At 38.3% G+C, this 27,173-nt stretch overlaps 1 protein-coding gene across 6 annotated transcripts in view; it reads left to right on the top strand.

The window, feature by feature from the left end:
- The window catches only part of PEX1 (peroxisome 1), a 154,687-nt gene that overhangs the window by 41,727 nt on the left and 85,787 nt on the right, over nucleotides 1–27,173 (top strand). For 5 of the 6 annotated variants that reach the window (XM_089825450.1, XM_089825446.1, XM_089825447.1 and 2 more), the window contains 10 exons: nucleotides 4,415–4,588; nucleotides 5,042–5,141; nucleotides 5,937–6,431; nucleotides 6,692–7,471; nucleotides 7,581–7,672; nucleotides 13,860–13,933; nucleotides 14,188–14,410; nucleotides 14,582–14,675; nucleotides 14,953–15,107; nucleotides 15,959–16,198. In XM_089825450.1, the coding sequence (XP_089681576.1) occupies nucleotides 4,415–4,588; nucleotides 5,042–5,141; nucleotides 5,937–6,431; nucleotides 6,692–7,471; nucleotides 7,581–7,672; nucleotides 13,860–13,933; nucleotides 14,188–14,410; nucleotides 14,582–14,675; nucleotides 14,953–15,107; nucleotides 15,959–16,198 (2,427 nt within the window). The remainder of the gene's footprint in view (nucleotides 1–4,414; nucleotides 4,589–5,041; nucleotides 5,142–5,936; nucleotides 6,432–6,691; nucleotides 7,472–7,580; nucleotides 7,673–13,859; nucleotides 13,934–14,187; nucleotides 14,411–14,581; nucleotides 14,676–14,952; nucleotides 15,108–15,958; nucleotides 16,199–27,173) is intronic. The other variant, XM_089825452.1, reaches the window with a different exon arrangement.

Here is a 27,173-nt window from a genome sequence, read left to right as displayed (position 1 = left end):
ATTAGAGTCTGTGAACAAGATATTGAGAAAACTGCTTTCAGATGTCATTGTGGGCACTTTGAGTTTGTAGTCATGCCTTTCGGCCTGACCAATGCACCTGCCACTTTCCAGTCCACTATGAACAGAGTTTTCCACCATCAGTTGAGGAAATTCGTGTTGGTGTTTTTTGATGACATTTTGATCTATAGCCGATCATGGCAGGAGCATCTAGAGCATTTGGAGACAGTGTTGAGCATTTTACAGAAGGAGTCCTTGTATGCAAAAGAGTCCAAATGTGACTTAGGGATGACCGAGCTGTTATATTTGGGACATATTATTAGTGCAGATAGAGTGCGGATGGATCCTGAAAAGATTCGCGCTATTGTTGATTGGCCTCCACCAGAGAACCTTACACAGTTGAGGGGGTTCCTTGGTTTATGTGGTTTCTATCGCAGGTTTGTCAGTGGCTACTCACGACATGCAGCTCCCATGACAGATCTACTGAAAAAAGGGGAATTTGTGTGGACTCAGAAGGCACATGAATGTTTTATGAGATTTAAGGAGATAATGACTACGTGCCCAGTTCTAGCATTACCTGATTTCACGAAGCCATTTGAGCTTCAATGTGATGCATCTGGAGAGGGAGTAGGTGCTGTACTTATGCAGAATAAGCACCCCATAGCTTATGAGAGCAGGAAGCTCAGAGGCCCCGAGCGTTCATTTAGTATATATGGTAAGGAGATGTTGGCCATCATGTATGCTTTGGCCAAATTCAGACAATATCTTGTGGGTAGCAAGTTTTGTATTAAAACTGATCATAACAGTTTGAGGCATTTCTTGGGACAGCGGGACCTGAATGATCGCCAACAAAAGTGGGTAAGTAAGTTGCAGGCATATGATTTTGACATCTCATATGTCAAGGGAACTCAGAATGTTGTTGCAGATGCTCTTTCTCGAAGGCCACACCTCACTCTTATGGTTCATATATCAGAGGATTGGCGACACTTGATTATAGCAAAGTATGCAAGGGATACATGGGCCTCCGATATAGTGGAGGGAACAGTGATTGATACCAGATACACACTTGTAGATGATTTAATCATTTACAAGAACAGGATTTACCTAGTCTCAGGATCGAAGGTTAAGCAACTGATTTTGAGAGCATTTCACGACTCACCGACAGCAGGCCATTCCGGGTACTTCAAGACTTACAGGTCAGTTCGTGAGCGGTTCACTTGGAAGGGGCTGAAAGCTGATGTTTTGCAGTACGTTCGAGAGTGTCTTGTTTGCCAGCAAAACAAACAAGAACACACCTATCCGGCAGGGTTCCTACAGCCACTTCCGATCCCTGACAGGAAGTGGGAGTGCATCTCCATGGACTTTATCACAGGTTTGCCCAAGGTACAAGGACGGGATTGTATTTATGTGGTGGTAGATAGATTAACAAAATATGCTCATTTCTTTCCTATCACCACTACCCACTCAGCAGCTCAGGTGGCAGAGGTTTTCTTTCGGGAGGTTTTCAGATTGCACGGATTGCCTCGGAACATTGTGCGTGACAGGGATAGCCGTTTCATGAGTCATTTTTGGCAGGAGGTATTCCGGTTATGTGGCACGGAGCTTACACCCAGCACTAGCTATCACCCACAAACCGATGGTCAGACGGAGATTGTGAACAAATGGGTGGAAGGGTATTTAAGGAATTATGTGGTAGCTCAGCAGCGAGCTTGGGTCAGATGGATATATCTCTGCGAGTATTGTTACAATACTACATATCACATCACTATACAGATGACACCCTTCATGGCACTTTACGGTTATGAAGCACCTAGTTTCTTGGATTTGTTGTTGGGCGATAGCCGGGTACCCAGTGCAGGAGAATTATTACAGGAGAGTAAGGATATAGTTGCTACTCTCAAAGATAATATTGCGAGAGCTCAGAACCAGCAGAAGCAGTATGCAGACCAGAAGAGGACTGAGCGTAGTTTTGAGGTGGATGATATGGTTTACCTCATGTTGCAGCCATACAGGCAATCTACTCTTAAGAAGAGTGGTGCAGAGAAACTCAAGCCACGCTATTACGGACCATTCAGGGTTATCAGGCGAATTGGTGAGGTGGCTTATGAGTTGGAGCTTCCGGCAGACAACAGGGTGCACAATGTGTTTCATGTGTCCCGCCTCAAGAAGGCGTTGGGTCAGAATGTGGTGCCTTCCGCAGTATTACCTCCTTTAGACGATGAGGGAAAATTGATTTTTAGTGCCAGAATCCATCCTGGAGAGCAGAGAAAAGCAGCTTCGCAGAAGAGTGATCAGAGAATACTTGGTTAAGTGGAAAGATCTACCTGTTGAGGATGCTACTTGGGAGGGGGAAGCTATTTTGTAGCACCCGGCGTTGAGATTGCTTGAGGCCAAGCAATTTCAGGAGGGGCGGACTGTAATGTCCCCTCTTTAGTTCGACATGACATTGATCATGGATTTTGCCTATTCCAGACTCTCGTAGGCAAATGGTGTGGAGAGAGAGTCAATTCTGCGGATCAGATGGTCATATCTTGCTCTTGAAGAAGTGTTAAGAGGTTATATTTTATTATTATGTGTTATTGGGGCCTACATGTTATAATTTTAAGTTGAGTTGCACTTTTTATTTTATAAAATTACTTTATTATAAAAAGTGCATTATAATAAGATTTTATAAAGGATGTTTCTAGAAGTTCTAGAAAAAGTGCATTATAATGAGATTTTATAAAGGATTTTTCTAGAAGGTCTAGCAACTTCTTAGAAAAGTGAATAAATAGAGGGCTGGGCCTCTCATTTTGGACATGCTTGGATTTGGGATTTCTTCTACTTCTTCCATTGTGGAGCAAATTTGTAGTCTCTTGGGTCTGCAAATTATTATTTGATCTTTGGGAACGAATCACTCCCTTGGATTGGTGACTTTGAGGGTGTGAAATATCACCTGAATTGTTGCATTTGAGGAGTTGGTAATTCAACCATCTCATTTGGACTTCATTGAGATTCGGTTATAAGGGTTTACTTTGGTTGGAATAAGGGTTTCAGTTGTGCCCTAGCATTTGTGGATTGATTAACAGGGTTTGAAGACACAGTTGTGCATTATTTTCAAACTGCCAGTCCAGGGTTTGGACCCACGTTTTTGCTCATAACTCCTAATTGGCTTGACGGATGAATTTCATATTTTAGGGGGTTGTTTAGCAACCCTAGGCGCCCAGATTTATTGCTTTTGGAGTGACAAAAAAACGCTGCAATATTTTTTTATCTAGCAGCCGTACCAGGCCGTACCTATACGGCCCTGTCAGTTGGGCAGCAGCAGTGATTTTGTGAGTCGGTTTGGGGCAGATTGTGAGGTCTTTGTGTGGCATTAAATCAGCATTCATATCCGGCAAAATTGGAGCTATTCCAGGTGCACAAACTGAAGTTTTGATTGCCAAAATATTGCATTAGAACAGTCAACACTGTCATTGCATAAATAGTTATTTCCAGTCATTAATAACTGTTGTAAAAGTTTCGTCGTTTGCATTCCAAATCTGAACTGGGTTATTGTTCATGTCATAACATTGCATTGTCAAGAGCTTGATGTATTAGAAGTTCATAGTTGTGACAGTCTCTCATTGTAATCAGTTCTATTTGCTGTCATAAAAATCAGAATTGCATTGGACTTCATATTTGAGTTTCATATTGTCATCTATCTCTTAGATTGGTAGTGTTATAATCTGGAATTGTTGTTCATACATTATTGGCATCATATATTGAGGTTTCGTTGTACAACAATTAGTAATATTGCAGCCTTATTCGGTTACATGCCAACTGTTTGACAAAATTCCTAAGTCCAGTTTGAGGGTTTCAGCGGCCTTTATAGTAAGGGTCATTACAAATTATGTATGTTTTCTGCAAATTAATCATGTAAAAAGTGAAACAAAGAAAAGTTAAAAATGACAGTAAAAATTGAAAGGATAAAAGCGAACGTGTTAGGCTTTTTTGTTTTTAGGACAGCTGAGATATTGTCGAGACCGAGTCTTTCAACCTTGGTTCGAATTATTTGATGGGAATTGTCAATAAAAGATACAAGGATGCTATAAATTACACTTTGGAGAAGATAAATTCTTAATGTGTGGAAATCATCTGAAAATGTTAGGAAATTGAAGAGTATGTGGGCACCTGTCTGTCATATAGCCTCGTTTTTCTATCAGTTGCTTGACCACGAGACATGTTCATGGTCTTGTGAACTGTTCCAAAAACATTGCTTTTTGTTTTCTAGTCCTATATAATACCATTTTTTTTCTGGATTCAATTTGTGTCCAAGGCAGTCAAGATTAATAGTTTCCTAATTAGTATTTTCTTTGATATTCACTTTGAAATTTCAAAATTATGATTTGAATTATTCTTAATGTAGAAGAATATTAATTTCATCTTTCTTGATAAGGTGGCAGAAAAATTAGCAGATTGCATTGGCCTACCAGATTTAATCCAAGTGCAGGTAAGAGCATACACAGATTTGCCAAGGGCAACTAAAGTTACACTCGAACCTGCAACTGGAGATGATTATGCAGTTTTGGCACTTAATAAAGAGATTGCTGAAGAACAAATATTGAATCAGGTATTTTATAATGCTGAGATTTTTTTTTTAAAGAAATCTAACTCAAACTGACTATTCAATGCAAGTAAAATGAGAAAAATATATTATAACTGCCACCTAAAATAGACGGATACCTTTTACTGGAAGAGATTATTTCTAGTGTCTGTTGCTAACTCAAGAGATATGCCTCATTCATTACCACTATTAAATTTTGTGCATTTAGAGACTAAATTGCCTCTATTTGTGAATGCATGTTTTAAGGAATACTTTGTGGATTAGGGGGTAACTGTTTTTTTCTGTAGTGACGCTTATTAAGAAAAAGGGAATTATTAAGCATTTAATATGGCATTGCTTATTTTAAATGTTCACATGCTCCATACAGTAGCTCAACATTTCGTAAGTTTAAATATTTGAGCATCATGCAATGGTCACACCATTGAATTTGTACAGTTTAAGGAATTGTTTTATGTACAGGTTGGCATTGTACAGGAAGGCCTAAGCTTTCCTTTCTGGCTACATGGGCATACTCTTATCACTTTGTCAGTAGCTTCAACTGAACCTGAACAATCAGCAGGTAAGAAAAATGCCCTCGCATGAAATCGATTTCTTTCTTATGGAGTAATCCTGTTCGTTAATGTCATTTTCTACATGATATGTTTGATAAAGAAACTAGGAAAAAAAACCAAATCTGTCATGTTAATATTCTATTCATACTATTTCTTTCCAGCTGCCTGATCCCATAATATTTGAGTTGCATATTCTTTTGTCGATCAATGCACCACATCATATTCAAAATAAGCTTCTGAGATAAACTAATGCACTCAATAATAGACATCTATTTATAGAGCTACAATGCACTTTAATCATTTGGTTGTTATAGTTGTTCACATGTTCTTTAACCTTGTAACTTGGGTATATTGTTTTTCCCTCTATCCAATCAAACATATCTTTATGTGCAAAGACTTTTAAGATGCACCAATGTATTATATTTATTGCTTTATGATCTGGTTTATCTCATGATTTTTTTGCCATGAAATGCATTTGTGTTTTGTTACTCAAAGTACATTATTATCTTTTGGTGTTACCAGCATACATTTTTCACTATAGTAGGTTTTTAACTTTCATGTTTATTTTCATGCAAGTGACCTGGAAGATTAAAATTGATGGATGTGTAAGATTGACATTTTTTGTAAGCCTAATTGTAGTAACTGATTGTGAAAGAGATTTGTGAGAGAAATTCCAAAGTTGCAAGGATGTTTTCTGTAAATGCATATATGATATTAGTGGGAAAGTGTCATTGTGCACATTTTTTCTGCTATGCTCTTGTTAAAGCATAATTATAAATACTGACTTTGTTGCTACGTGTTAGTGCGTTTGGTGCCAGGAATAGATGTTGTAGTGGACCTAAAGGAGCATGTTAAGCTTCCAAAGTCAAATTTAACAGGAGAAACAGCTAAACCTGTAAATCAAGCTTCCAACACGAAAGCATCATTGCGAGTTCAAGAACTAGATAGAAGTCTAGTTCAAAATTGTGAGCATATGAATATTAGATTTGGTGTTGTACCAACATCCATGGCATTTGTTTCCTCTATTACAGCAGAAAGATTTTCACTGGCCAATGGACAACCAGTCATTCTAACACCTATAGCTGTTGGTAGTAAAAGGCCCCAGAACAATGGAAGGCGTCATGGAAGGAAAGAGGAACAAAAGGATGATGAACAGGCAAATCATATTGCTCTTGATGAGGGTAAAGATATTGTAAAACAAGTTATATGCCAACTTGTTATTTTTGATACAGTAGCAAGAGGACATGTTATGCTTGCCCGTTCACTTCGCCTCTATATTGGTGCATATCTACATACCAGTATGTCCATTAATTCCTTAAATCTGTATTCATTTGCATAATTTGTTGGATTACTTGAAGCTTTGATTGCCTACATGGAGAATGGAATATTCCTTTTTTGACTAGGTTAAAGAACAGGGGACCTTGTAGAATCTTGTATGAATTTCAGGGGTATGATGATAATTTAATATTTGGGATGGTTTTATATGTTTTCAATATGAATTATTTGTTTGTGTTTCGCAAAAGAGCTGGTTTGTCTTAATCACATTTTGTCATTGCAGGGGTGGTTGTTAAAGGGTGCACGTGGCCAGTCACTAAGATTCCTGGGATTGTACTTTCACCTGTTTATTTTAAGCCATCTCAAAGTGATAAGTCTAACAAAGATTTTGATTCACATTCTCTGGATGGTCATGATGATTTTATTGAAAGTGAAGACAAATACAAGCAATTAGGTGAAGTTTCTAAAGTAAAGGAGAAAAAATATGCCGAACATGAGGACATATTTGCTGCCATTGGTCCCATATGGTTTCCTGGAAAAGAGGAATTTGATGCTCCCAGTACTAATCAGTGTAGAAATTTCCTTTTACAGTCTTGGATTTCTAGTCAAATCAGTCTTCTGTCCAATTTTGCTACAGGGACGGATGTGGGCTTTTTGATGATAGGCAGGGATACTGTATTGCATTTTGAACTGAATCCTGATTCTGGAAGATATGCTCAGAATAACTGTCCTGCTGGGCAAAGTGCTGGAACTGGGCAAGTTGGTAGTGAAATTATGTTTCTTTTCTCTGTTGATAGTAGCAAGAAGTTACAAAATGGTGACTTACAGGAGAGCAATCACATGAGGAAGCATTTGACGAAACTTAATCAAGTTTATAAATGCGAGAAGAGTATACTTTTAGGTGAAAGTGAGGAGACTGCTTTGAGACCAATAATTCTAGAGGCAAAACTGGGTCCACCTCTTTTTTTTAACTCAGAATCCGAGAAATACTTGGAGAAAAGCATCAGGCCACTACTTTCCTCATTGACCTGGATGGGGCCTGCTGCATCTGAAGCTCTTAAGCGTATCACATTCTGCTTTCTTAAATTCAGTATCTGTGTATGGTGATTATGTTGAATTTGTCTTCTTAATATTTACAGGTGAAATCTGATTTGGTTTTGTCAATGGTGCAGGTCTTACACTGCTTTCATCTCCAATTTCTGACAGGATTATCAGCAACCTTTGTCTTCCACTTCCTGGCAATGTACTTATTTATGGACCACCTGTAAGTGGTTTGAATTTGGAATGCTGTCTTGATATTGCACTTTTACTTTGTAGTCTGTTTTACCCATGCAATTTTTTTGTACTGTAGTCTTTTTTGCATGACTTAACAAGTTTTCTTGTCAGTTTGACATGAGAATTTATAATTTATTAAAATTCATTGTTGTTCCTTTGTTGGTTTTGTGTGTCATACGTGAAGTCCAGTAATACTAGGAAGTTAATGACAGTCTTGTTAATTCAATGGACAAGTGTGAAGTCCAGATGTGAAAATCTAAATAGAAATTTGTGTAGAAGAGCAGAGAATTGTCTATCGAGAAATGGAAAAACAACTCATGGGGCATGCTTTATGATGAGCCCCACCCCCCTCTTGGCCAAAAAAAAATCCCTCGAAGTACTTGTCCCCGTTCCGGGTACTTGGAGTACCCAAGCACCCTCACCTCTGCCATTCCACAACCATGCCGGCGGTGAGAAGGATACATGAATTTCTATTTAAATTTTGATTTTTGAATGTTACTATTGGATGTGTACTATGTTGAATGTTCAATGGTTTTGGTTCGTGTTGCAATTTTGCTATGTTCAAGTATTTTCATTTGGTAGGTTATACTGAAACATCATTTCATAACTAGTCTTTCAAGTTCCATACGTATAGTATACAGCACTCCCCTACCCTCCCCCTGCTGTCCCAAAATTGAGGCCCTTTTTCCCCCCGTCCTGGAAACTAGTCTAGGCATATTGACGTCCCAACGTACCCCAGTGCCATTGTTACACTGATATATATATGTATGTATGTAAATGCAGCAGCAAATAAGTTCATACAACACTATGCTAATATTAAAGTAACATAACAAAATGCACCACCACATATGTTAACGTTTTAGTCCAAATGAGATAACAAAATGCCAAAATACACCACCATATCAATATATTTATTCAAATTTTAAAAACAATAATTTCAACATTAATTATCAACCATATATTAGTATATTAACAATCATCAAACACAGGCCAGTATAAAGATATTAATTAACATTATAAACATTGAGAAATTATTAAATTAGACACACCTCGCCTTTAAATTGTAATTTCTACCTTATAAGGATATTTGACCCAAATTCCTTCTAGGCTCGCACGAACATTCCAAAAGTCAAGTCTTTGTGAATTTGTACCAGGTTCCTTTCAGAGAATTTGGTGCAAATTGCTTAGTCTGCAGACGAATTTCAATCAAACTTGTACCTTACCAAACTTTGAACCAAATCGACTCTCGACTTTGGCCTTCAACAAGTGTATGTGGTAACTTAGCATTATAGCAATGAATAAGACCTTGTGTTGAAGGGAACAACATTTTAAATGTTATTGAACAAATTTTTTTTTCTGCACGTACTAAAAGTATGGTGAGAAGCTATGACAAATGGTTGAAGGGAAGCATCATTTTAAGGATATCATTCCCTTAAAACTGGGTGGTATTCTTAGAGACTCTCTCGTTTTAAGAGGAAGGATAGTTTATAAAACTTTAAAAAACAGGTTGATTGTATTAACAATACACACTTAATAGAGTTTTAAAAACGCTAAAAATAGCATGAACTAAAAAGAAAGGTTGACGCAGTGCAAGGCAGGGGAATCCCCAAAGGAGATGTCTTAGCCCCCAACAAATAACCATACAACGGAAACACGACGCAAGATATAAGATCTGATACCAAACACAACTCTTTATTCATAAAATAACAGATTACATGCAATGTGTCGGGTTGTAAGGCTGTCCTGATTATGACCAAATAGAAAGCAAGTAATTGTTTTGCAAGATCCTCAAGATCCAACCCAAACCCTAGCTAGCCCAGATCCACACTCTAGTAGAAACCTCCAAGGAAACTTTAAACTCGTGCTCGCAAGCCACCAAGAAATCTCCGTTTTCCCAAGCCGCAACTACTAGCTCTTCTCAAACCACGCTCTTGTGCTTTATCCTCTTCTCCAAACTTCTACTAAGAAGAGATCACACCTTGAGAGCTTGATTACAAATGCTTATATGCCTTGCTTAAAAAGGCACTTACTACCCAAGATGTTACAAACACAACCAATGTGGGATAAAAGGTAAATGTAATTACTTTACAAATATTTGATTCCCACCTAAATACTACTAAGCACAACCATGTGGCCAATTAGAAAATTTCATTTCCTTTGTGGACCACAACAAATATTAAATGCATGATTTAAGGAACTTTCCACAAAATTCTAAGATGCCACCTACACACCTCGATAAATGAAATGACAACTATTTTTCTTAATTTTTTTTTATGCCACCCATGCACCTTGGTAAGCGAAAAAGCCTTTTCTCTCCATTTTTCCCTTTTTAAAAAAAAATCATTTTTCCTCTAATTTTTGTCACTTTCTCTCTCCAATTTTTTTAAAAAAAATTATTTCACACAAGCCTTTTTATTTCATGATGCAAGATGCTCCTGCATTAGACTTCCCAGGTAGGTAGAAAAGTATTTCCCATACTTCAATGCCAAAAGAAATTTCTCCAACCAACTTCATCTTCACCAAAGTTTTCCAATCCATCCTAGACAAAAGAAGAAATCTATACATTATCTCGACTTCATCCATACAAACATTTGAATCAAATGAATCTTAACAACCCAATCAACATGATCACTCTTAGGAACAAACTGAACATAAACAAAAATTCCTGCAACTGATCACAACCAATAACAATAGTATCCTCAAACACGAAATCCATGTCAGCAACATCCAAAACCAACTTAGTAATACGTAAGCTCAAACCCACAATAAGAGCAACATGTAAATCCTCAGCCATGTCAACCACAGGCAAATCAGGAACATAGATCTGCAGTATCATGTAGATTCGCAACCACATCAGCAACTAGTGAATCCACACTAGCAACATCCAACTCCACATCAGTAGTAACATTCATATCCTCAGTCAACTCATCAACAACATATGAATTTAGATCCATATCAACAACCATATGCAAATCCTCATCCATATGTAAATCCCCATGATCAATAATTTCATCATCCACAATAAGATACTCTGCAATTTTCATGTCAGATCCCACCAATTGATCATGAAAACAAGTCTCCATCCTAGCGTCAACAAGATTAGGAATCTCTCTAGCAACAACCACAAGTTGCTCTGTAGGTTCCGCATTGGACTCCACAAACTGATCAACAAAACCAACTTCAACCTCAACCTTGCTATGTGCTCTTCTCTCTCAAACAAGTCTTCTATCGGCCAGGCAACTCGCTTTCGTAATCAGTAGACTCCAACTCCATAAATCTCTACGAAACTCAACCATCCCTTCCTTAACTCGATCGGTCAAACTAGCTTCGAATCGAGTAGACATCTCTGAAATCTTCTTCTCCACTACATCATAGAGATCTGCAATCATCCAAGGGTCCAATCTTCTCGGAGGCATCTTCCAAGATCTTTGTAAACCCTCTGCAACAAATCCATGCTCTTAACAATCACCAAGCAAATCAAACTTTCAGTTAACATGATCAAATTTCCATCTTCGCAACCATTGATTCATCCGCAAGTCCTCTGCAATTGCTAGTCAGAACCATGATCCGCCACCTCAAAACATAGATATGTAGGACTTCCGAAGGAACAATCCACCACAAGATTGATAAGATCCAATCACAATTAGATAATCTTCACCCCAAGTCTTGGTGCAAATTGCCTCGACTTCGGTGATCTATCTATATGCTTAGGAAAACCTGGCTCTGATACCACTTGATGCAGTGCAAGGCAAGAGAATCCCCAAAGGAGATGTCCTAGCCCCCAACAAATAACCACACAATGGAAACACAATGCAAGAAATAAGATCTAATACCAAACCCAACTTTTTATTCATAAAATAACTGATTGCATGCAATGCGCTAGGCTGTAAAGCCTTCAGAGTTATGACCAAATACATAAGAAAATACAATAGCGATTTTGCAATACCTCGCAAGATCCAACCACTAGCTAGTCTAGAACCACAATCTAGTAGAAACTCCAAGAAGAATCTAAACTTGTGTTCGCAAGCCTCCAAGCAACCTTCTTGTTTCCCAAGCCCACACTTAGCTACTAGCTCTGCTCAAACTTCGCTCCTCTTAGCTACTCATCTTGTCCATGTTGAATGACCATGATCCTAGACTCCATTAGACTCCACAAGACCCTCTACTTATACTAAAGCCACAAGTCGGCCTAGCATAATAAATGTTAAATAAACAATCACATTAAATACACCCTCAAGCCACAAGTCGGCTTGGCTACAAACATTAAATACATAGCATAAATTAAATACTTAGGATAGGCCCCAAGTTTATAATGCCTAACTAACTCATAAGACCACATAAGAATATGCGCATGTAGACATAGGTCCACGTGCCAACCAACTATCCAATCTAAGAGCGCATACACCAACTCCCTAGGATTGAAGCTCATAAATACAATCTCCAAAGTCCACCAATAAAATAGGAACACATTACCAGCAACCACTAAAATGGCTCTAACTCCAAGATGATTACTCCAAACTCTATGCGCACTTAGGACAAGGTTGCCCCATATGCCTCAAACAAATCCCCAATTGCACAAACCATAAGGTCCACAAAAATCCAAGCTTGATGCTCCTGCATCAAAGGTTGTCTAAATGAAGACAACATCTAACTATAGATCAAATTAAGAAAACTAAAAATAAGCCTAAATGACCATTAACTAGGGTTCTAGAAAAACAAGCTAAATATAGCAAGAGTGTTTTATACCCTTCTTTTATGATAATTCTATCAACTATACTATAAAAGACAATACATTTCTTATAGTTACAAATCCTTCAGAACCTTTTGCTATTGTTGAGAGTTGAGACCCTCCATGTGTATTGAAAATGTCAATCACCAAGAGTAGCCAAAAAAATTAGACAAGGTTGTTCCCTTCTTCAGAATGGTGCACAACAAGACACGAGCTTGCCTCGGACTCTGCCATTGAGATGAGAGTTTGCCACAAACCTTCCCAGAATTTGCACGACCTTTGACTAGAATCAGTCACAGCATGCCCCACTTGATGATGAATAACAAAACTATCCTTCCCTGTAGACAAAGACAACTTGAGATTAGTTGCCACGATTTTGAGTAAAATTGTCAAACCCTCCAAACATTTGCAGATGAGTAGGATGCCCCAAAGAAAATTGCAAGATACCATGATTTGAGTAAAAAAGAATTGTTCTTTTGGAAAAAGTTGGTAAAAGCCCAAAAACAGAACGCGACATAAAATCCCGTGTGAACTTTGCGAATTACAGAAGCCAGAAATGATTTTTGAGGAGAAAGAGCAATCAAAACTGCACACGAGTTTGAGGTGACAAATTAATTAAAACCAAACATAGAATCTGTGGCACAGATCGGGAAACATGATTTCATTTTTGAAGGGAAAATGGTAAAGCTCTACAAAATTATTTGAAGGAAAATACCATGAAAACAGGCCAGATAATGTTTAAGGAAAAATTATTTAAACCCAACAAACAATTTTGTAGGAAAAACTTATTAAAAGTTAAAACCCTCCCATAAGCGAGTCATACCCAGGCTGGCTCCCACTTCAATACCATGAGACTTTAAAAGACAAAATTGATTGTATTAATAATAACCACGCTTAAATATAGTTTTACAAATGCTAAAAATAGTGTGAACTGAAAAGAAAGGTTGTTTAAATAAAGACGACATCTAAAATTAGACCAAATTAAGAAAACTAAGAATATGTCTAAATGGCCATTAACTAGGGTTCTAGAAAGACAAGCTAACTTTGGTAAGAACCTAGGATACTAAGAATATTTTAATAGTTGATGGAGTTGGATGTGGCCTCCCATGGAAATAGGTGAAGACAAATTTCAGCTGGCTCACGGATCAGTAAAGAGAATAAAGGGCTGATGAGTGAAGGGATAACATGAAAGGTTGAAGAGTCTAAGCATCACTGCAAACCAGAGCTCCATATCCAGTCTGCGACCTTTTTAATTTCATCATGTTGATGTTTAGCAAATACTTTGACATTGTTTTGAATCTCTTTGTAGGAAATTCTTAGAATTCTCAGGTCAAAGTGAATGATTCTAATGCTGTAGTCGTGTGTACCCTGTAAAAATATCATATGCTATCTCATGTAATCTAGGCAATTGCCTTGGTTTTGCTAATGTATACTTTTGTTTTTCCAGGCTTCGGGTAAAACTCAACTAGCTTTGGCTCTTGCACGACAGCTGGAAGAGGATCCAAAGATATTTTCTCACGTGTACCTTTTTATCTTTCTTTTATAATAATATTTGAGACAATTTTCTGCGTTGGCATGCAGAATTTTCATACTTTTTACAGCAATTTTCATCCTATTTCTGCGGGTTGGAAATGAAGTCACCTCTAACATAAGTGCATTTTTAGTATCCTGCTGTAAATATAATATCTGGAAGATGTCTAGGTCATATATTTTGTGCTTGTCATTTATGTGGTTTAATTGCTCTGTATTGATCATTTGAAAACTTTTTATTGCAGAGTCTTTGTGAAGTGCTCTGAGTTGGCTTCAGAGCAAGCTGAGGTAGTTCGAGATGTTCTTTGGAGAGCCGTGTCTGAGGCACTGGATCATACACCATCAGTTTTAGTATTGGATGACTTAGATAGTGCTATTTCCTCTTCTAGTGGCTCTGAGGTTTCTGAGCACTCTCGCAGTGCAATGGGCTTGGCAGAATTTCTTGCAGATTTGATTGATGCATGTCAGGTGCTGACACTTAGCAGTTCTCCCTACTTGAGAAGTTACTGCATGGAACTAGTTTCTTTGCATGGTTTTTATCCTGCAGTATTATTTTATTGCATTAAAGGTTTCATTGATATTCCAAATTCCTAATTAGAGTCTAGCTAAATTCATATTTGTGTTTTTGATTCTAAGCAGGATAGAGAACAGAGACCATGTGGTGTCAACCTTATTGCTTTCTTGGCTGTTGTTCTCTCTCCAGGGGCTCTGCCTAGCTGTTTGTGTTCTTCAGGTTTTTTTAATAGATCTTCTTGATGCTAATATCAGAATCTCAACCAACCTTGTTTAAGATTAAGGACATCTAAATTGATGTGACTAATTTTGGTTTTATGTTTTCAATCTTCCTACTTTTTTTTTTTGGAATCTCAACCATGTTAAAGTTAAAGGTTAAGTACTGCTAAATTAATGTGGCTAATTGAAAGAAATTAGAATCACTTAACCACAAACCATTCTCACTAGAAACTAATCATAGAGTTTCTTAACTTATATGTGTTTCTTACTTTAAACAGGGAGGTTTGATTTCCATGTTCAAATTCCAGCACCAGCTGTAGCAGATCGTGCTGCCATATTGAAACATGAAATATCCAGGCGGGGGTTGTGGTGCTCTGAGCAAGTTGCTTCTGAAACTGCATCAAAATGTGATGGCTATGATACATCTGATCTGGTAATGTATGGTCTGTGTTCCTTAGGTTGGCATAAGTAGAATATCAAACATTGTTCCATTCCTGGCTTATACAAGACTTGAACAATTTCCTATAGAAATAGGATTTTCTGATATCACATACCATTATAGTTTGGGAAATTGAATTATAGCTTTTACTGTTTGTCTTGTCTTTTTGTACATGCCATACTGAATTGTTCTTTGCCTTTTTAATTCATTTCTTTTTAATCAGTTGATATGTCAAACAGAGCTAGCTTTTACTGCAACAATCATTCTGAGAGGCAGTTTCAAAAATATCACACCTGCAAGCTTCTCTGCAGTAATGGGCCCTCTGTTTTTCTCTAGCTTGTCGTTGTTTTATAATGTTTAGCAAGCTATAGAGGACAAGTAATGAAACCTTTATGGCTGGTTCAAGTGCTTGTTCAATGAGAGATAGTGTAATAGACAGAAAGCATAGTGTTTGCAACATTTTAATCAAGCCTTTTGGAGAACAAGAAATATCCCCTATAGAATATTGAGCAAAATCCTAAACTGTATGTTAAATGACGTGCTAGGCATATAACTTGTTTGGTTTGTGGCTTTGCCTGGCCATTCTTGTTAGTTTTTGGTTCTCTAAGAAATGAGAGATAGTCTGGTGGATGGTATGTATACTTTTTGCAGCAGGGTAAATTTGTAATAAAATCTTTTTGAGAAAAAGAAAAATTCTCTATAGAATATTGAGTGAAGACCTAAGTTATATGTTAAAATTGCCTCCTAGGCTTAGAAATTGTTTGGCTTGTTGCTTTGTTAGTGGAGGGATAAGCCATTTTTAAATGTGTTTTTACCTATTTATGGTACACTTGGTATGGATACAGGAAGTTTTGGTGGACAGGGCTATCCATGCTGCTGTTACACGATCTGTTTCTCCTCAGGGATCACAAGAGTTGGCTTCTACAGAAAGTAAACCTGGGTTGGTCATTGAAGACTTCTCAACAGCTCTTGAGAATTTTCTTCCAGCTGCTATGAGGGGCATTGCAAAAACTGGTAGCCAAGGTGGGCGCATGGGTTGGGAGGATGTTGGTGGCCTCTCTGAAACCCGCGCTTCAATTCAGGAGGTAAACTTTCTTCTTAATTACTTAATTGAAATTAGTTTGCAATTAATTTTTCTTCATGCCACTCCTAGACACAATACATACATGCAAGAAATAGATCCAATGTTTTTCAATTGATTGATAGATATAACATGCTTTAGTTTTTATCCATTTTGTTTACTTCTTCTTTGGATAACAGTAGTACATGAAATAATTAACATATAGAGCAGTAAAATATATCTTTGTTCACAAATGGGGCTATTATAGAAGTATATCAAAATGGATTAGCCAAGGATTAGATTCCTTTCCTTGACCATGCAAATTCCACTTAAAAGGCCTGACAGTTGCCAAGCAGGCCACAACCATCTATCAACGATTCCTATAATAACTAATACATGATAGCAAAGAAAAAATCAATACTTTGTTGCAAGTGACCATATTTAGAAAACTCTGGCTTGATGCTTCCCTTGACTAGTGAACATTTCATGGTAAAAGATGGGCAATGAATTGTACAGGTGGTTTTAGCTAGAAGGAGAAAAGAGAAGTGATGGAGGAAACTTTGATCTAAAATTGATACACCCAATCAATCTTCAATATGAAACAATATAATAGGCATTTAACCAATCCCCAAAATTGGTCCTCTGTTTTTGCCCATTATATTGCTTGAGGATGTAATGTTCTCGTCATAAAATAATTAATTAATCAAACCTTTGTTCATGGGCCGGTTGATGTAGTATATCTCGGACCCATTTTTTATTTTATTGTTTCCGTAGGTTTGGCCGTCAGCTATATTTGTAAACCTTCGGGAAGTTTCTCCAAAGGGTATTTAAGCACAGTGTGTAGGTAGTAGTAGGGATGCGTTTTGGATTATTTCTTTGTATTGTGAATTCCTGTTGGAGTTCTGGTTTGTTCGCCATTTCAAAAGTGAAAGATCTTCCCTATTTGGCTCTTGCGATTTTGGTGGGATTCAACCCTCACCCTATTCCATCACTATATTTCTTGGCTTGGATCTGGCAAATCGGAGCATCATTATTGCTTACAAGTCACACAACTTATGGAATATATTCATGCTCAGACTACATTAGTATATATTGTTGTTTGTGTATTGGCAAGAGTGTATTCGACTATCTTTGGCATATTGTTTCTGCTCCAATCCATCACCCTACCCACATCCCACAACCCCCGTACAACCTACTACACTTCCTGTGGAGTCCATCATCACCGTACAACCCAGTCCATATCGTATGGAAACCCACTCTGATCGTATGGCCTCCAGAGTCATAACTGTACGACCACCCTACAAGTACTGTGCAACCTTCTTTCCCAATTGCCGTACGACCATCAGTCACCCTACCGTATGACCTCTAACTAGCCGTACGGCCAACATTTCCTTTACTCTCAGTATGGCCAACTTGCTTCCCTGCTCCAACTGTATGGTCACCTGAATAGTAGTGTACAACCTGTCTGTGCTCTGAGTCTGGGCGTTTAGCAAGCAACGTTGGGGTTAGGAACATTACAGTGATATCAGAGCTAACTATCCTACTAGCCTGTGGACAGTGAATGGGAGTTTATAGCTAGAGGAGAAGAAGATCCCGTTCAGTTGATAGAATGGTGGAACAAGAACCCATTGCTGCCGAACTCACGACACATTTAAGAGATCTTTCGAGGGATCAGGCACAGATCAATGATACTCAATGGCTTATAGAAGAAACTCTCAGGAAATTGGTAGATAATAAAATATCTGGTGAACAAAATGGTCACAGCGCGGACTCGGTGTTGGGTAAAGTAAACCCTCACCCAACACGCTCTTGAAATTCCATGTCGTTTTTCCCTCCACGGACAGAGGTACCACATGGAGGAAAGCGGACAACCTTTGAGGAAGTTCAAGGACAATTGAAAGAAGACTAGAAGAATGCAAATTTGGAGAAAGATATATCCTACAAAGATTACATAGAACTGAGAATGAGATATTCCGGAGGCGGAAACCGAGGATATTTTAATGATAATCTCAGAAGAAAGTTAAGGTAAATTTGTCACCATTCGACGGATCCGGGTCCATATCTCCTCAAGCATGGGTAATGAAGGCTGACATTTACTTCCAACTTAATCCAATGCCAGAAGAAGAAGCAATCAAATTCGAATTTGTCACCATTTGACAGATCTGGGTCCATATCTCCTCAAGCATGGGTAATGAAGGCTGATACTTACTTCCAACTTAATCCAATGCCAGAAGAAGAAGCAATCAAATTCGCAATGCTACACTTGGAGGGAGTGGTGCATGAATGGTGGCATCATGGTACCATTACACTGGGGCATGACCAAATAAATACTTATGTAGAACTCACTGAAAGATTGATTGATTGATTTGATGCTAAAGATCCAAAATTTAATTTCAAAGAATTGGCACAATTGAGGCAAATTGGATCAGTTGACCAATAGATCACATAATTTCAGAATCTCTCTGTTTTGGTCATGAACATTTCCAAAAGGAGATAGATAGTGCTCTTCATGGACGGAATGACGGAACCATTGAGGGGTTGGGTAAAAGGTTTCAATCTTGCCACCCTTTCGGAGGCTATCAAAAAAGTGCGGAGCATGGCCTCATCATTGACATCATCCTCTCGAGGTTACACTCCAAACGGCTAGTAGTTCCAAAGGACAAAGATAACAAACCTGGGCACAGATGCCTTGGTAAAGGAAAAATACACTATATTGAAGTCGTATGCGATGATGAGGACGATCAAGAGGATCTACCCACAAAAGACAACCATCCCCATAATGACACCAAAATGGTTAATTTGAACCATACGGAGAGAATTGCAGCATTAGTATGACATGGAGGAACCACCGCCTTAGCCAGGAGCTCGAGATGTACGGTATTTTGTGTATAGGAACCCTTCAAGGACAAGCAAAAAATCCTGCAATACATCTTCTTTAAGGCCTTTCCATGAAAACCCTCCAAATTGAAGCAAAAAATCTTGAAGGAAATACACGACTCACCCTTGGCTGGACATTCAGGGTTTCTTAAAACCTATAGACAATTCAGGGAGAGGTTTTCATGGAAGGGCCTTAAAGAAGATGTATTGCAGTATGTACGGGAATGTGCAGTATGTCAACAAAACAAATCTAAACACACTTTACTTGTTGGGTTACTGTAGCCCTTTCCTATACCAGAATGGAAGTGAGAAAGCATCTCTATGGACTTCATCACCAAACTCCCTAAAGTAAACAGGAATGATTGTATCTTTGTGGTGGTGGACAGACTGACGATGTATGCATACTCCTTTGCCATTTCCTTAGACATTCAAGCGCGTAGGTGGCAAACTTATTTTGCAAAGAAGTTTTTTGTCTTCATGGGTTACCCTGAAACATTGTTAGTGACAGAGATGGGCGATTTATTAGTATTTTCTGGACAGAAGTGTTTCGGTTGGTAGAAACAAAATTGTCGCCAAGTACTAGCTACCACTCTCAGATAGACAAACAGACGGAGATTGTGAACAAGTGGCTAGAAGGCTACCTCCAGAACTATGTTTTAGCACAATAACGAGCATGGATCAAATGGATGCATCTGGGAGAACATTGTTACAATACCACTTATCACATGTCCATTGGGATGACCCCCTTCAAAGCATTGTACAGATATGAAACCCTTTCATTTATCGACATGGTGTTGTGTGATAGCTGTGCACCGAGGGCGAGGGACTGGCTTCAGGAAGGACAAAAGACATTATGAGATTCTTGAAGGAGAACTTACAAAGGGCACATAATCAACAAAAGATGTATGTTGACAAACACCGAATGGAGAGAAGTTTTGGAGTAGGAGACTTGGTTTATCTCAAGCTCCAACCGTACAAGCAATCCTCATTGAAGGCAAAAGAGAAAGAAAATTTGAAGCCACGTTTTTATGGTCCCTATTGTGTAGCTTGCCACATTGGTGAGGTTGCCTACAAACGGGAACTTCTAGAAGGGAGTCGAATTCGTAATGTCTTCCATGTCTCTTGCCCAAAGAAAGCCATGGGGCAAAACATTGCCGTAACTACTGATCTTCCACTGCTCAATGAAGAAGGGAAGCTCGTCTTGGAACCGACCGAGATCATCGATGTACATGAGAAGACTCTGCAGAACCGTACCCTAAGGGAATACCTGGTATGCTGGAAACACTTGCTGTTGGACGATGCGACTTGGGAAGGTGAACACATTCTGCAACACTCGGCATTGCATTTTCTTGAGGACAAGCAAATTTTGGGACGAAAGGACTTTAATTCCTATCATAAAATAATTAATTAATCAAACTTTTGTTCATGGGCCGATTGATGTAGTATATTTTAGACCCATTTTTTATTTTATTGTTTGCATAGGTTTGGCCATCGGCTATATTTGTAAACCCTCTGGAACTTTCTTCGAAGGGTATTTAAGCATGGTGTGGGATGTGTTTTGGATTATTTCTTTGTTCTTCGAATTCCTATTGGAGTTTTGGTTTGTTCACCATTTCGGAAGTGAAAGATTTCCCCTATTTGGCTCTTGTAGTTTTGGTGGGATTCAACCCTCACCCTATTCCATCATTGTATTTCTTGGCTTGGATCAGGCAAATCAGAGCATTATTATTGTTTACAAGTCACACAACTTTTGGAATATATTCATATTTGGACTACATTAGTATATATTATTGTTTGTGTATTGGCAAGAGTATATTTGACTATCTCTGACATATTGTTTCTGCTCCAATCCATCACCATACCCACATCCCACAACCCCCGTACAGCCTCCAACCCTTCTTGTGTAGTCCATCATCATTGTACGACCCAATCCATACCGCACAGACTTCCACTTTGACCATACAACCTCTAGAGTCATAACTGTATGCCCACCCTACAAGTATTGCGTGGCCTTCTTTCCCAACTTTCGTATGACCATCAGTCACCCTACTGTACGCCCTCTAACTAGCCGTACGGTCAACACTTCTTCCACTTTTTGTATGACCAACTTGCTCACTTGCTCCAACCGTACAGTTACCTAAATAGCAGTATGCGACCAGTTTGTGTTCTGTGTTTGGGCGTTTAGCAAGCAATGTCAGGGTCAGGAACATTACAGAGGAAGAACCAATTCAAATATACTAGAAGATCCAATAATTACTTCATTAGAATCACCTAGCAAGGGCCATACTAGGGAATCATTTTCAGCCTGAAAGTTGTGTATGGTAGAAATTGAGCAATTGAGATGGTGTTGGATAAATTATACGATGATAATAGAAACTTCAGGTTAAAATAGCCCCCATAATGGAAAGGAAAGAAAACAATTTGGAAGATTACAACATGAGCAAGAGAATGAGGTTGTAAAATGGCAACAATATAGGGAGGTTATACAAAAGATTGTTGTACGATGAACAACAATAGATTGCCACAAGACAAGCAATAACATATGACCATACAAAAGATTGATCAAGATATACAACAAAAATATAATTTTCATACAACATTGTTTTTAGCAGTTGAATTAGTCATATGATAGTGTTCTGCAATGTTCCCATTTTAGTAGGTACCTATAGTTAGGATTGGTCAGTTCATCATTGCGACCCTTGTGAGCGGGCAAGGTGTTTTGAAGGTATATGTGGATTGACTTGCTATTTATATTCCTATTTTTAGTAGTGCAACTGAGACACTAGGTGGTTTGGCTTCTTCAATAATTGATTGGGTGAATTCATGGAGATTTATATTATAAGTTGTTTATTAAGATTATCTTGATAAATAACTTTATCATATAAGTGTTATAATTTGATGGCATGTTGAAGAAGCCTCTTAAGTGAAAAGTGTCTTCTTGAAGACGTATGTTGGTGTTATTTATTTAAAATAATTAGATGGAAGCTTCTGATTGAAAGGTGTGTTGATGAAGCAACTTTAATGAAAGGTGTTTTGGAGAAGCCAAGTGCTATATAAAAGAGGTTTCATAATGCAAATAGATTTATTCTTGTCTATTGCTCTTGATATTTTCTTGGTGAGGGTTTGAAGGTTGTGAATTCTTGAGGACTGATTCCTCTTGATTCTGGCATCCATTTGCTGCTGTTGTATAGCAAATTGGAATTGCATTCTAAGTCTGGGATTTTGATTTAATTCATGGCTAAGGTATGGTGAATTGAATTATTTATTCAATCTGAATTTGGGCATCTTCCTTATTGTGTCTACTGTTCTTCGAGGACTATTTGTGGTGCTGAAAGTTGGTGTTAAATATTTGTGTTTTGAGCGCTCACTATCTCTGCTGTTGTGCGTTCATTCTATATGCATTCAGGCATCTATATATCTGTTTTATATCTCTGCGTTAATTAATCAAGATGGGCAATCATTTCATGACTGTGTATGGTCTGAATGTATGCTGCAATCTTTCAAATAGAGGCTGCAATTCATATCCACGTGGCAGCGTTCATGATTGGAGTGATTGCACACAATTTTGGAGGGCTACGATCATAAATTGACAGGCTGTGATTACTTACCTAGGCCTGCATTCAAGTTTTATTGAGGGCAATTAGGGTTCATGCATTACAAATCTAACCATTGGTCTGAAATTGTACACCTCATATAGGCATCTACTATTGTGATTACTTGATGTAGGAGCATCCTGGGTGTAAGAGCAATCTTGCATAACCCCAAAAATATTTCCTTTTTGTTTCTTGAATAAAGGTTGTCTTAGTGCAAAGTTGTTGTTTCTAGAGGCTTGCTACTTATTAAGTCAGCCATACGAGCTCAGAATGTCCTAATTTCAGAGGGGGATGTTCATCTTGGATATATTAGCCTACTAGTTGAGGCTCAGTGCCATATCATGAGTATTCATGGAGCTATTGCGGATTTCGGAATGGGGTCGACTAGAGATTGCATGAGTCGGGCCCTTTAGATCGGAAGCTACGGATTCTAAAAAGGGTTTATAATAGCCAATTGAAGCAACGGTTCGAAAGTTATGGCCTTCCAAAGTTGGGTCGACCAAAATTTTCAAAATAAGTTTCAAAGGTGTATCGAGCCGACTCCATATGTAATTTTAGAGTGAGTTTGTCTCAAGGGTTAGGGTTTGATGTCTAGAAACTTCTCGAGCGGTGTAAAAATGCCTATTTAAGGAATTCTCGTACATTGTCTAAGACAACTTTGGGTGATAGTTCGCAACTCTGTGCTGCAAATTATTGTGAGGAAGGCACCCATGTATGTTTGCATATTGTATTTCAAAATTTTGCAATTCCGCATTTGCGCCAATAATAAGAAGCCCATATTTTGTTCTCACAAATTTTTGTTATTTTGTTTCTGTTATGTGTTTGTGGTATCGAGGGAAGCACCTTTTATCAAGTGGTATCAAAGCAAGAGTTCTTGAGTGTGTAAACAAATTGTCGATTGTGAGGTAGTTGCACCAGGACCGTGGTTTGGGTTGAGCGTGTAGGTAGATCGCCAATTGTGAGGCAGTTTATATTAGGGTTTTAGTGGAAGCACAAAAATGCCTCCACGAAGAGAGCGTGGTGGAGAGATGTAGGTGCTACACCTGAGGGTTTAAGTGCCCTCTAGAGACAAATGCAAGCATTGGAGGAACAAATGCGCAGAGCAATAAATCTTGCTGTAAGAGATGAAAGCGAGGATGAAAACGAAAAAGTAAATGCTGAAGAAGAGGTAGCTCTAAACCTAGATTAAGAAAGACTTTTTAAAGCCATTTCCAAGATTGGAAAAAGACCTTAGTTTGAGGTTCTCACATTTTGAGAAATCTTAACCTTGAGGAGTTGATCGATTGGATCAATGAATTGGAGGAATACTTGAGGTATGAAGATATTGAGGATCCTGATAGGGTTAGGTTTGCGAAGGCAAAACTAAAGGGACATGCGAATATCTGGTGGCAAGAGATTCAATTGGAGCAAAATAGAAGAGGGAAGGACAAAATTAGCACATGTGATCAGATGATAGCTAAATTGAAGCGATAATTCATTCTGGTGGATTATGAGCTTGATTTGCTTAAGAAGATGCAAAGGTTGAAGCAAGCAGGAAGATTTGTTTAGGAGTATACCGAGGAGTTCTATTGATTTCTCATCAAAACCGACCATGCAAAAGTTGATAAAGAGAAAGTTGTTCGTTATCTTAATGGGTTGAGGCCAAGCATTTAGGAGTTGAGTTTGGTATGAATGAACAATATTGAAGAGGCATACTAGTTTCCCCTAAGAGTTGAGGAAAAGCTGAACAATAAGTTTGAGAGCAAAAATAGTGGAAGAGGTCATGGTGAAAGATCTGGCAGATGGTCTTATGGAGGCTGAAATGATGATCAAAAGAACAAGGATGAGGCTGGCAACAGCAGTCAAAACTAGAGAGGAAATGATTCCAGTTGTTTCCATGATCAAAACAATAGAGATCAACGGAGAAGAAGAAGAGGGAAAGGATTTGGAAGAGGAGGTTTCCGTGGAAAAATTTTCATTGCAGAGAAGAAGGGCACAAAGCATTTGAATGTTCCCAGCACCAAGGAAGGACTGATAGAAGAACTGAAGGCCAGACTAGAGTTGCACATGTTGATGAAGATGCCAAATCATCCCATTCTGAAGATGCTGAAAGAGGAGAAGTCCTAGTTAATAGAAGAGTCTTGTTGAGTGGTGAGAGTGAACCTGATCAAGGGAGGAGTTTGTTTCGCACAAGGTGCAAATGTGAAGATAAGTGTTGTGATGTGATCATTGATGGTGGAAGCACTGATAATCTGGGGTTAAAAAAAGATGGTCACAAAGTTAAACTTCAAGAGGTAGAAACACCTACATCCATACTGTATTGCTTGGGTGCAGGATGACCACAAGGTCATGGTCAATGAGCAGTGCCTAGTGAAGTTCAAGATTGGAAGCTAACAAGATGAGGTGCTTTGTGATATCATACCTATGGACATATGTCATATGCTGCTAGGTAAGCCATGGCAATTTGACAGGCATCCTTTACATGATGGGTGAGCAAATACCTACATTCTAACAAAGGATGGAGTGAAACATAAGTTGAAGCCATTGAAGGAGAAAGAAGAAAAGGTATGTAGTGGTGCTAGAATATGTTTTGTTGATGGAAATGAGTTTCTTAAAAGTATGAAGCACGAGCATGTGTTTTGATATAATCCCAAAAAATGGTAGAGAAGAAGTATTCTAATTTCTTGTCTTTGGGAACCATATTTTTATTTGACTTCAATATATTCTTTGTTTGCTTGACATATTGTATGATTCTTTTCTATCTATTTAGTCTTTGTATGACTTTAACATATTTATCCTTTTCAAGGTTTGAATCTATGAAATTTGAGGAATTCAAGGAATTTGCTTCCTCTCTTACTGCTTGGGTCTTCAAATCAATTATTTAGTTTCTGCCCTTGTTTTTAGTGGAAAGGTGTTCCCTTTTCAAACTTGTAATGTCCCCATTTTTTCCAGCATTGGAGTTTTAAGGATTAGCCTATTATTGTGATCCTCGTAGGCTGATTATTGTGGATAGAGGGTCTTCTGTGGTAGTGGCTTGGCTTGACTTGGGAGGGTCTTATTTTCTCCACATCTCAGTAAGCTACAGGTTGGTCTTTGTTTGGCTCAGATCAGACTTCGTTTGGGCTTAGTTTTGTGTACTTACTATTTGCAATAAGTTGGTGTTCATCGAGATGGACCCTTTCTATTTTTGGAAAGTGCATTTGGTCACATGGAGAAATAATAGGTATGACTCTTATTTCAAATGACATATTTAAATGATGAGTATTTTGGGAGTTATTATATTTTTAGTGGCCAAATTATTATTAATTATTAAATGGCTTATTATAATGTTATAATTTAACTTTATAATTTCACTTAAGTTCAGAGTTGAGTTATCGTTGGAAAGTGCTATTTATTAATTAGTTAAGCCAAGTCAAGTGAGAGAATCTAATGGAAGCTTCTAATAAATGTTGTGTGGTGAAGCTTCTTGAGTGAAGTTACATTTTGGCAACAATAGGGAATCTGGAGGTTATAAATACAAGCCCATATGTTGAGGAAAGCACACTTGAATATATATTTTGCTTTGTTGTCTTTGTTGCTTTTTCCCGAGTTCTGAATTGCGAGCCCTTGCTGATGTATAAGGGTTTTTGAAGATTGTTTGAAGTCACTGTTGATGTATAGTGGTTTCACTGGTTAAGTCTCCTATCTATGATTATCTGTGAATGGGAGATCTATGTTATAATTATGAGAATTCTGAGTTGGTGTAGGCAAATTATGCTGAGGTAAATAATTTGCCCTTTCCTCTTCTACTGTGATACCTGTGTCTAAGAAGAACTGCAATCTGGAGTTAGCATTTTCAACCTGGAGGACAAATAGATTGTGATTGTTGCAATTCTGATCTGTGGGATGCCATTGTTTCTTACTGTGTTGGCGTGGGGTTTCTTGAGGAGAATTGGAGACCATCATTCTTGCAAGTTCGTGGTTGGTCATTGGTTGCATCTGTGCAGGGAGATACGATTTCAAGGTGGAATTGCATTCCATTAATCATTTGGGCTGCAGACAAAGTTTGGAAGAGCAGCGAGCTTCATTATAGGCAGTGTGTGTTTTGGTTTATACACCTGCGTTAACCTTAAGAGTTGCTGGTGCCATTGCATATAGCCTGTGAACTGTTCATGATATCCTGCATTTTATATTAGAGGGTCGACAATTATTTGCTAGGGCCTGCGAGCTCTTGGGAGGGGTTTGCTTCAGATCCTTGTGACATGTGATTCAGCATGGAGGTGTTGAAGAGAATTCCCAAACTGCTGCATGGGACTTCCTAACTGCTCACACCAGATTTCTTTTCATTGGGAAGAATTAAATTTATATTTCTTTGCAACTTAGTTGGGAACTTCTGGATATTGTGGCTCCTCCAGCAATTACGTGGTGTTCAGTATATACATGTCTGAGATCGAATCTATCAAATTGGGACTGATACGAGCAGCAGACTTGGAGAGCAGTGTCAATTAATTTCAAGGGATTCGGTAATGCTGATTGTGCAAACCAGGCTCTAGTGATTATTAATTAGTTCCA

Source organism: Cupressus sempervirens, chromosome 4 (genome assembly GCF_028749045.1).
Source record: "Cupressus sempervirens isolate cs-2001-9-10 chromosome 4, ASM2874904v1, whole genome shotgun sequence".
Classification (NCBI taxonomy): Eukaryota; Viridiplantae; Streptophyta; class Pinopsida; order Cupressales; family Cupressaceae; genus Cupressus; species Cupressus sempervirens.
The sequence above is the reverse complement of the archived record's forward strand: the minus strand, read 5'-3'. Positions and strand labels throughout refer to the sequence as shown.